The sequence below is a fragment of the Thunnus thynnus genome, chromosome 17, assembly GCF_963924715.1.
Source record: "Thunnus thynnus chromosome 17, fThuThy2.1, whole genome shotgun sequence".
Classification (NCBI taxonomy): domain Eukaryota; kingdom Metazoa; phylum Chordata; class Actinopteri; order Scombriformes; family Scombridae; genus Thunnus; species Thunnus thynnus.
Window position 1 is genome coordinate 15438907 of NC_089533.1, and position 12135 is coordinate 15451041.

Below are 12135 nucleotides of genomic sequence, written 5' to 3' on the forward strand. Positions count from 1 at the left end.
TTTTACATAGAACATTCCTGAGTTTGTATGTACAAGTTATCATTAGGAGGACATCGTACGCAGACGGTCCTTCAATAAAAGTGTTGTGACAGAAGAAAAAATTTAATTTGAACCTCTATGTCCTCCTAAAACTACTGAGAAATCTCGTTAACGTGTAACCAGGGAGATTTGGCAGTTGATAGAGTTTTCCTAGTTCATCCAGTAACATTTTGATAAAACTATTAAAATCATTATTAATCCATTCACACCAGCTTTGATCCCGACCGACAGAGACATTTAGTTTCAGCGAGCGTACCGTTCTCTCCCTCAGCCAGAAGATGGTGGTACGAGGTTGTTGTCATTGTTGTTGTCGTTGCCACGTCTTGTTCTTCTCCCTTGCCCCCTGTCACTGCTGACTTATTAGTTTGGTCCTCTGCCATTTGGAGATACACCAAATCACATTATTCAGTCGGTCATGGATTAGATGAGGAGGAGAGGAACACAGGCTGAGGGATGATCAAAGAGGGCCCATATTCACCTCACACTGACAGACTAACTGGGAGACAAAGAGATGAGGGAGGCAGAGAGAAAAATCTGATTTTAGGGGAGAAAGAGGTGAAGTTTAGGTTGTTTTGTGCAGGGCATGGAGATAATAGGATCTTGATTAATTGATGCCAGGGATATTATGTGTCTGCTGTTGGTATGTGTTTAGGCTACATCATTGCTTCTGATTGTGTTTGTGTATGAATATGTTGTGTGTTTGTGCGCGTTTACGCATGCCTAGGCCTATCTGAGCTCCCCATTTCCTCAGCGCACCATCGGGCCCAGCGGCATCAAGAGAGTGAGTGAGTCACCCAGCAGATGAAAGAGTCAAAGTAAAGACTCTGCCGTCCCAAAAAAAAAAAAAAAAAAAAACATCACACGGCTCCCTTGCTCACTTTTTGAAGTCATCCAAGAGGAGGGAGGGAAACGACACACTTTCTCAATCGCATTAAAACATGGCGTCAGGCAGCTTCCATCTTGTCGCACGTTATAGATTACGCTTCGGATTGAAGTGGAGTTTTAAGTGGGACACCATGATATTGGGCTCTGTTTTTTGGGTGCAGTTCCTTATTCAACCGGTAATCATCCTACATCTCGACATCACGCAGACTTATTGATCAAAGTAGGCATGGAGGCATACGGTAAATAGATAGGAAGTGAGATTCCACCTAGGCAGGAAACGCAAAAGACAGAATTTCACCACAGTTCATTTAAAGTTCAATGACCTGTTGAAAAAACTTTACATCTCATTAAGCAAAATTGTTGCTTAACAGCCATTTTAAGTTAAGACCTTGGCCTATCAAAGAGTTCACACTGCACAGAAAGCATGAATGAGACATCTTCTCTGAGATTCTCAAGTCTGTTCACCTGCTTAGGCTATGTTAAAGCTATCTGTGATTCTACAAGCTACCCCATCATTAAGCATTCACAGCCTCAAACAAACTTTTTTTTCTAGACCTTATGATGTGGGTTAGATGTTAAGCCCGTTCACACTGATGGTAATGGGTGTAATTGGTTTTCTGATACCAAGAACCGGCTGGTTGAGTTTGTAATCACTGCACATTTGGTGTGTTGTGTGTTGTGTGTGTGTGTGTGTCAGTCTGCGTGTTTGATGTATGTTTATCTGTGTACGCCCGCCTGTGTGTGCCCACGATGCATTATTTCTGTACTGTGTGTGATGTGGCACTGACAGTGAGCAGCAGGGATGAAGAGAATCACTACTGACAGGCAGTGATGGCAAACTGTGAAATGGAAATAAAGCCTCTTGTCATTACAGCACCAACTCTCGCTCGCGCACACACAGATACACAAGCGAGCACAGCAAGACAGCAATGATTACAGACAAACGAGTAAATAACATCTCCCAGCTCTCCCTCGCTGGCAGATTGAACTCAAATTGTTATGAGAGACATGCGTGGTGAACAAAGAATCGTTTTGAATGCTTACAAATACTGCTGCCACTAAAACTGAAGGCTTTGTGGAGCAATAGGGAAAAGCTTCTCTTTGAATTTTTTTTCGAGAAATGAACCCCACAAATCAGCTCCCTAGTGTGCAATATACAGAATGTTGTTTGCAGAGTGAAACAAGAGTGTGTTGTGTAAATCATTGTCTCTTTTAAAACACCTCTCTGCCCTTTACCTAATCACCTGTCAACCGTCCGTCACGTCGCGTCATCTCCATGCCATGGAGTGACATCACCCTTTCGTCAGCAACTCCTGAATGTGGTTTTATATCTTCTGTCAAAGTTCAGCTTTAGGACGATGCAGAAAAACCATAATTGCTCTTGAACAATGTGAGATGATTGGAAACATATCGGGGGGAAAAAATGCCATATGGAGGCAATATCCTGTCCAGGACTACAGGCTGCACTGAACAGATTCTGAAAATTCTTTTCACTGACTTAAAAACACACTCAGAAGTTTATCATGTGTTTGCAGCATTACTCTATTGAGAAATGTTTACTTTGGTTTCTTCCAGCTATAGCAATAATACAGCAATTCATTCTAAACAATGGGAATGCACACCTTGAGCAAATTTCATTTCCAAACAGCTATAGTATAGATCAAATTCTGGATGTGTGTTTGGCCTTCATGCATCCTGTTTGTTCATTGTCTGTGTTTGAGTGTGTGTGTGTGAGTGTGTGTGTGTGTGTGTGTGCGTGTGTGTGTGTGTGCGCGTGTGTGTGAGTGAGAGAGAAAGTTGTCACCAAATTTTCTGCCCCTCCCTTCAGTCCTTTTTTAGTGTGCATTTGTGTCTGTGTCTGTGTGCGTGTGTGTGTGTGTGTGTTTGGCCTGGTTCCCACTGCAGATTATTAATTAAGTTCTGGTAAGCGGTGCATGCCTTGCTTTCAGATCCACTTCCACTCTCTTTAACACACACGTACATGCGTGCGCACACACACACACACAAATACACACACACACACGCACGCACACACACACTTCAAAGCAGCCGCACTCCACACCGCTAGGATTAAGAGGCGATTGAAGAGCCTGATACAGCCTCAAAGTGCCTTCAGCACGAAAATGCCTTTGGCAGGGCACAGGTAGTCTCTTTGAAAGTGCTTACACACACACTCACACAGACACATACATATGGCTGGGCTTTTAATTTAGCTCTGATTTTCCCTTTGTATTTGTCACAGTCCTGTTGGGCGATTTTTTTTTTTTTTCCTCGCGTGTTCTTTCCATATCTTCATCTATCTCCAGCCAGTTTTCATGTGTGTTTAGACGGTGGAGCTGTATAATGTATGATGTTGTATAATTCTTCCTGCTAAATTCCCTTGAGTGACTGTAGGTAAAAAGGAATAGGCTAGTAGCAAGCTCTTTATGTTTTTATGAAACATCTGAGCCTGTTTTCATGTCAATATGGCCATATGTCTCCATGAATGCGCTCACATGTGAACTCACAGTCATGTACAGTACATGGAGTCACACACAGCACAGCCGATTGCAAAGGTGAAGCTGATATCCCACTTTGGTGTAAAACATTGAACTATCTACATTTTATGGCTTGCAATTTATCAGTTAATAGGAGGTAAAAATATGGTTAAAATCTAATAACTACCGCAGTGTCACTTCAACAACGCTGTCGTACAGATGGAGCAGTCCTGCAGCGATAAAGGGAGACAACAAATGTGTCAGCTGTAAAGAAAAAACATCGAAGGACTCCCATTTGCGCCCCACTCCCACACACAGTTCTTTCTCTTGCCTTTTCTACACCCTTCTTTGTCTCCCCCTCTCTCATCAGCTGCTATAGGGCCCCTAGGGACGAGCGAGCCGCCACTCAGAGTCCTGGCGCAGGAAGACAGGCCCGTATCCTTGGTGATGGCTCTGTGTTTCCGTGGTGACAGGTGTGTTCGCTCAGAGCGGACGGCAGTGTTTGTCAGGAAGTGTTTGGATGGGGTGCAGAGTCCAAACGCAGCTCAGGTGTTGATAGCTGCGAGGGGTGCGTTCAATGAAACAGTGTTTGTTAGGGAGTTGTCTGTCTGTCAGTGGCTGTCAGGACAAGAGAGTCAAGCAGGGTGTGTGTGTGAGTGAATGCGTGTGTGTGTGTGTGTGTGTGCGCCATGGCTCTGTTTATGTGTATTTTGTTGTATTTTTACTGCGGTGTGTTATATTGTGTTGCTCGTCACATCAATGGCATAGACAGATGTTACTGAGTTTCTTACAGTTGCCTTCAGATAAGATGAGATAAAACTTCAGTAACACTTGAGGAGAAATTGATTTGATATCAACAGAGATTAACTGACATAATGTAATAAAAAGTAGAACTAAATGAGTTTATACAGTACAGACATGTTCGACTGACTGAGCTGGATAACACGCTAAGCAGATTTATGAATGTGAATAAATATGGATTACTGCATTATCCGAGTGTGCAAAATAATAGTAGAAGAATCTGAATAATATAAATATACTGATATATTTAAGACTTTCAGACATGAGTATAAAACTTTCGTTGATCAGCATCCACTGAAAAAACCTATAGTACTTGTGTAGACCTCATCACCTCACGTACGAGCAGCCACTGACATCCCCATCGAATTTGAGCAATTCACACCTAATTATCTCACTGCACTGTTCAGCCTCTCATTGTAACTCTGGCATCACAACACGGCAAGCTATACTGTATTAGACACTCGCAGTCTTTTCTTCCAGCTGGCTAGCTTCCCATAAAGAAACAACGGAAAGCAAAGAGACAAGCGACGCTCAATAAACTCCCAACAACAATCTCCATTCACTCCTATTCTGTCTCCACCGTGTTGTGTCTCCCAGCTTCTCCCGGTCATCTCTTTTTTTTTTTTTTTTTCTCCCTATAGCTAATTGGCAGCAAGGTTTTAATTCCCCCCCGCCCCCCCTCTTGTTAAGTGATGAATTGTTGGCAGGGGATCAAAGGGGAGTGGTGCCCACTGTGCACCATGCCCATCACTACCTGCTGGCACACATGAACGTTGGGGCTGGCGCTCTGCCAAGGGGCCACAGGCCTGCGACACACTGCCAAGAGGCAGAGGTCAACGCGAGTGTGTGTGTGTGTGATTGTAAGCATGGGTAGGTTGGGAGGATGGTGTGTCTCTGTGCACTTCCTAACAGAAGATTCAATTTCACAACTCTCTCTCTTTGTGTCTCTCTATCTGTCTGTCTGCATATCTCTTTCTCACACTCCCCTCTCCCTTCTTGTTGCAGACCAACAGCAGGTTGAAGCAGATTGAGAAGGAGTACAGTCAGAAGCTCGCCAAGTCTGCCCAGGTAATCAGTTTTCTCTTCCCACCTTTTTTTCCCTCTTTCATTTTATATTACCCTTTTTTTCACTGAACCTCTTCAAAAGACCGGACAAATGTACTGATGGGAGAGGTGAGGAAGCACGCATGAAAACACACACACACACACTCTTGAACACACAGCAAGCCACCAAGCCCTTTACCCTTAAGCAGATTTGCACAAACACACAAGTGCCAGTAGGTGTACACACACATCTCATATCTGATATGTTTTTTGTGCAATACTCAGACAAATAAATCTCTATATAAAACACTGAAACATGTATTACATAGAGAATATCTAAAGCTCTACTGTCTCAATTTCTCTTTACCTTTCTCATCCCTTTTTTATGCCCACGTCCAGAGGTGTTCGAGGTGCTCCTTAAAAGGTTTTCCTCTGCCGCTCAAACAGCATTGTGTGAAGTCAGGACACTTGATCAGGTTTCATACCTCATTTCTATGTTTTCTAGTTTTAGATAATAACTTATGTTTGCCCTTAAAGCTGCACTAATCCACTTTTTTTGGCTGGACCACAACAGCGGGGCCAGCCCTACACACACGAAAGTCTGTCACTGACTGCATGAGTCATTGACTGAGTGATGAAGTTACAGTATTGGTTGGCCAAAGCCAAAGCTAAATGTCCCAGAATGCGTTTCGCACCAACTGACAGCAAGCAGCAATGACGAAGATTGAGCAGTTGTAATATTTACTACAGGACTGTTAATACGTCACTTTATTAAGTTTTAATATTTTTTCAGGTGAGAATAGTGCCATGATTACCTACCAAAGGAGACTGTCATGTGACATGTTTACATGCGTCTAGTGTCTCTCAGTCTTTTGATGTTTTTTTCGTATCTGCACAGCACCTTAAGTTACAAATAATGTGTGAAAAGTGCTATACAAATAAATTAACAAACATAAAAACAAACATCTTAAAAATGCTGGCGATGTCCGTGTCCGATGGTAACCAGGCGACAAACAAATTAAAAGTCCTCTAGCATTTCATACACGGTCCAGCCATATACAAGGTTTTAGTCTTTAGTTTTGGTAGTAGTAGTAGTAGTAGTAGTAGTAGGTTTTAGTACTTTATATTTAGAAAGGTTTAAATGACGACATGTGTAAGGGGTCGCTCATCATGATCTAGAAGGAGAGTGAATATTGGACTTTGTCTGGTGGTCAGAAACATGACTCCAAATTAATGCTAATGTTACTCTGTGTCTGCTGAATGTGTTAATAAGCAATTGGTTGCTAACATTCACCACAACTTAATAAGGCAATAGCATGTCAAATGTTGTGTTTACAACTTGTTCCACTGCCGGAGTGGCCAAAAGAATTCAATTAATGCTGTGTTAATCAATACAGGACTTGATCTGCCTTGTGTTGGCCACTTTGTAGCGCCAACTTCACTGTAATAGATTGGAGGTGGAATACCTTTGTTTGTCATAGCATCACTGCAACATTAGATTAATGTGTCATTTGTTATTAGTCCATGAGGTACATTAATTGCATACATTTTTTCATTCACTATGAAATGAAAATGTGTCTAGTCACTCAAAAGGAGAAGTTTACTGAGTCTGTCAGCTTTCTCCATGTTGTACTATCAGCAATCTTGACCGTTATCACAAACATGCAGGAGAAAACCAAAGCTGACCAATCACAGTTCTTGAAGTCTCCCTGTGATATTTCTGTAGCCCCCATAGCCCTGACTTGTACTGTAGTTCTTATCAGCCAGTTACAAAGTCTGTGCAGGTAGATTCTACAACATTGTGAAGCAAAGTGTAAATCACTTTTAAAGATCAGTTTAAGTCATTATATTTCACACACTTTCCACTGTTCACTTGCACTCTTTACCTGCTTCTAACACATCTTTGAGTCATCTCTATACCTGTTTCTCCTCCCCTGTCATGGCATTATCTGGCCACACATTTCCAACTGAGGGCCATATGTTTAACATTACTGTCTCTTTAGACTGAGCCCACTCAAAACTGAGGTAATTCTCCTCTCCAACCAGCGATATAACTTCACTCTGTCATTCAGTAAAATGTCTCCAAAAGTTCAGGCAGCTTTTACATTGCCAGTTTAAAAGATCCAAAACAACCTAAGTAGTGTTTACATTACAAAAGAAAAGAGTTTTCGTCTTGATTATGTAGCAGGCTAAAATATCACAATCATTTGGCCGTAATTGCACCTCGTTACCCAAAGAAGAGATTCAAAGAGGGGGTTTTGTTGTTTTTCTTTCTTTCTTCTCCTCCTTAAATCCCCCCATTTTGGGTTGGCTGGCAAAGGCACAGAGTTGAAAGCGGGGTTGACAAGCAGATGTTGTGAGAAAACGGTAGCTTATTAGGTTACACAATGCACGACTTCAAAAGAAGTCGGATGCTGTGCAAAAGTTCAGCCATGTTTGCCTGCATTGGCGGTGCGGTGCGCCACCGCAGACAAAGCAACAAGTGATTAATCCTCTGTTTTGGGGACACAAAGCTGGGACAGGTTCAACAAACAACACTCTCTCTGACATTAAAGGAAAGTCTCTGTGTGCAGAATTCAACACCTTTGCTGAAGTGTGTTGTTATACAGAGGGTTACGTTGAAGGTGTGGGGTTTTTTGTGCAAACATATTAATATGCGTGATTAATGCAGGCTATTTGTCGTGGGCTTGAGAGGCTTTGTTTTAAAAGGTAAAGGTGGAACGGAGGGGTTCTTGTTGCCTGCCCCTTGGGGCAGCTCAGTCAAATGTAAACAAGAGGCCTTTGAACCTCAAAGGCTAACCCCAGTTGTTAACCCCTCTGTGTCTGACAGGGGGCATCGCTCTTGAGCGCGACTGCATGGCTAATAGCCCAATTAAAAACATACCACGCCATACATTATCCTGCGGGGACTGGAGACGCACCACGTTAGGGATATATGTTTAGGCACACACACATGCCTCTCTCTCTCTCTCTCTCTCTCTCTCTGCCTTTCTCATTCGCTCACACACACACACACACACACATGCCTCTCTCTCTCTCTCTCTCTCTCTCTCTGCCTTTCTCATTCGCTCACACACACACACACACACACACACAGACTCTCCTAATTAGTGTCTCTCCAATCCAATCCTGTGTGTTAAGCGTCTAGCTGTGAGTGGTCCTCCTGGGTGACCTGTGAACTGAACAGGGCTGTGCTCTCTTCCTTCACTTAATGATGAGGCTACAGTGGGTGGTAGCTGTGGTACTGGTGGGAGATCATTACTTTTATCCCTCACCGTCCACCGTGGGAGTAGGTAGGAGGTGGAGGGAATTTGTCATGGGAGACACAATGCATGAGAAGTATCATATTCTGAAAGAAAGGGGTTGAAGTTCACTCTGTATGCAAATATACCTCATTTGTTTCAGCAGAGTTCTGATTGTTAAGTTACACAAACAGTGCTCACATGTGACCTCTTAGGCATGAATTAACCAAATAGGATCTGTTACAGTATTTATTCATTCTGATACAATTTCAATTCTTGAAAAAATACTTGAAAACAGTAACAGTAACCATTACTGCTTATAGTTCATGCTATTATCTGCACTGATCATTGTTAAAGCTGCTGTAATCGATATTTTTATATTAACAGTGGATCATATGTCTGTGTGTGACGTGAAAGGGGATCAAAGGCAGTGATGAACCCACAAACAATTATCACCATTGTTCTCCTCAGCTTTACAGATGTTTTACTGTTCATCATCTCATTGTTTTGGTTCTACGGCCCACAAGTTTATTGTTGTAGTTCACTCTCCCTGCCAACAACGTTAACAACCAGTTTGTGAATATATTAGTAGCTGAAGAGTCAGATATTTCCCTCAGGATTGGTTGAGACCAAAATAGAGTTTAACAAAGAGTGAATATCGGACTTGCCATAACAACTTCACAAGGTGATAATAAGTCAGTGTTTTGTATACATGGGTAAAAAAAAATCAGTTAATGCAGGTTTAAAGTCTCCCTCCATTCAAAAATGTGAGTTGGATGTTTGAGCATCACTGTGTGTAAGGATGAATGTTTTCACTTTCATTTGCAGAAGGAGTAAAGTTTCTCTGTGCACACCTTAAAGTTAAAGTTGTAAAGAGGTACCAGTACGCAACTTTCACAAGTGTAATGTGAAAACTTGAAGCCTCCAGCGCACATACACTTAGAATGGCCTTCTCAGTGAAGTTAGAGATATCCTGCATCCGGCAGTTAAACTTTTGAAATGAGAAATATTTGCATAGTCATAGATTCTGGATTCAATGAGGAAAATTTAATGTTATGGATCCAAAAGAGGTAATTTATCTTCTTTTTTTTTTTACTTTTTGGTGGAAAGATCGTATTAGACACAAATTATTATTCAAAGCAGAGTATTTGTGTGTGTGTGTGTGTCTGTATCTGTGTCTGTGTCTGTGTGTGTGTCTTAAAACATGTCTGGAAGGGAAATTTAAATAAAAGTTCATGTGTGGATGCGCTTGTTATTGATTTAAGCTTAAAGTCACCAGACAATAATGCACCTTGTTGCTAACAATAAGTGATTTTTGGTAGGGCTGCAACTATTAATTTTGTCAATCAATCTGCAGATTAGTTTCTTTTTTAATCAATTATTTATAATTTGCCTGAAAATAGTGGAAAATTAAGTATTGCAGATTAATATTCTGTTGAGTAACTTATTACATAATCATTTCAGCTCCAATTTTTGGTGTATGACACTATTTAGAGTACCGTGAATGATGTGCATGAATTGCCATTTTGTTTTCACTTCATTATTTGAATCACTGAAAAAATCAGAGGTTCTCACACAATGATTCAGAAGTCTAATAACACTAGTTACACTAGTTATAAATCAGGCACCAAGTTTTCAGTGTATTCTTTTCATGTAACTATTAAAGCATCCTTCCCCCCTTGTGGTGGCCACCATTTTGTGTCTGCTCACCTCTCTGTTTACAAATAAGTGAATAAACAGCAGACCTGCTCGTTTCTCCCCTTTTTTACCTCAGGTTCACAGAGAGGTAAGCCTGCCTTTAGCCCTAAACACAGATGCTAGCAGGCTGGGAAAATAGACAAGTCTCACCAGACCAATTACAGGCTTAAAAGGGCCTGGCTGGCTATCAGACAGAGAAAAAGGTGCTGTGGTGTATATATATATACAGGAATAACAAGACAGACAGCTGAGTTCACTAGTTTAGAGTGCCGCCACCGCCCCAGGGCTGAAGACCGGCAGATGCAGGGAATCCATATTGCAAAATAATTATTACACCCAGAAATGATGTTACCATAATAATGTGCCATTTGTTGCTTTCATGTGGCTTTCCCACTGACAAAATAAGCCTAATCTCCCTCTCATCTCTCTCTCTATCTCTCTCTCTCTCTCTCTCTGTGGTGGATCCGCACCACTCTAACTCCCATACTCCCACACAATGTGCAGATTCCAGCAGGACTAGTCCTCCAGAGTTTGCACACGGTAAACAATTATCTGTCTAGCCCAAAGCTAGAAGCAGCACTGACACCCCCCCTCCCAACCCACACCACCCCCCCAACTCTTCTTTTTCTTTTTCTCTTTCCCCCTCTCTCCTGTCCTTTCCCTCTCTCTTTTACTCTCTCTCATCTTTCCTCTGCCTTTCCCTGACAGTGGCTTAAATAGAATGTTAATTTTGACTGGATGATTTCAAAGCCGAGGCAGTTCCTTTTCATCTTGGTGTGCACCGCAAGTTCACCAACACAAAGTCACTCTGCTCTTCAAAAAGGAAGTTGTTTTTTCCTTCCTGTCTTTTTTTTTTTTTTTTTTTTTTTACCTCCTTCTTCTCTTTTTCTCTCTGCTCTCTCTGTGTCTTCAGTCTCATCTTAAAAAAGACACAAGACATGAGACTCTGGGAAAAAAGTGTCTTTCAAGGTGATTGTTACTGTCATCCAAATCCATGACTAATATAACATGCATTTTCCATCAGATATAGTCATTTTGTGAGAGCAGTAACGTTTAACAAATTAGAGCAGCATTTTGTTTAGTGAATGTGTTTTGCATTTTGCATCTGACAGCAGGTTTTCTCTCCGCTTTATTTTTTTGTTGCAAATATAAGTATACAAAGCATATAACTTATACGGAACTCTTGGCATAAGACATTTTGTCAGTATGCTAAATTATTTCTTTATTTACTCACTGACCAGTGAGTGTCACACTGTGGTCTGTAGTCCATCTGTTTGTCAATCATGTACACACGAGTTTCAGTCAAAATCAAGAATTAAAATCAAACGTGTCTCTTTTCTCCTTTATCTCCTATTTTCAAGCTTATTGCAGAGCTACAGACGTCTGTATGTGACTCAAAGGAGGAGGCTGTTCGTCTGCAGCAGGCGATGGAGAGGCAGCTGGAGGAGGCTAACACTCGTTGGGACAAGGAGAGGAGGACAATAACCCACCACGCTGATCAGGCCAATAAGGTCAGTGTTGGGCACTTTGGAGATCACTCACTTGAACTGCACTTTATTAATTGCATCTATGAAAACTGATGATATAAGAAACAAAATTAATATCCTGCATTTTCTCCATTTTTTTGATGAATTAAGTATATGGAGTGTTGCAAAATGCTGTAAAATGTGAAACATTTTACTGATCGTATTAGGTGTAGAGTCCAGAGCAACACTGCTGCATTATCAGGGTTTGCCACACCATATTTAAAGAAATAATTACATTTCTATTAAACATAACATTAACTTTCACGGCAAAAAAAGCAAAGGCTCTATATTACATAGCAAAGGCAAGATTGATAGATCATGAGACAAGATTCATCAGGATGTGTCTGATTCAGCTTTGCAGTTGACAAAGATTGATCAATGACAATTTCTCCTGCTTTGCAGTAGCTAATCAGAGCGACATGT

At 41.5% G+C, this 12135-nt stretch overlaps 1 protein-coding gene across 2 annotated transcripts in view; it reads left to right on the forward strand.

Moving 5' to 3' along the window:
• cep112 (centrosomal protein 112) overlaps positions 1-12135 on the forward strand; it is a 100136-nt gene that overhangs the window by 64862 nt on the left and 23139 nt on the right. Inside the window, exons 21-23 of one of the 2 annotated variants that reach the window (XR_010924202.1) lie at positions 5208-5270; positions 5646-5722; positions 11548-11697. Coding sequence is in view for 1 of the 2 variants with exons in the window: in XM_067570163.1 (XP_067426264.1) it covers positions 5208-5270; positions 11548-11697 (213 nt within the window). In the remaining variant the exon portion in view is untranslated. The remainder of the gene's footprint in view (positions 1-5207; positions 5271-5645; positions 5723-11547; positions 11698-12135) is intronic. The other variant, XM_067570163.1, reaches the window with a different exon arrangement.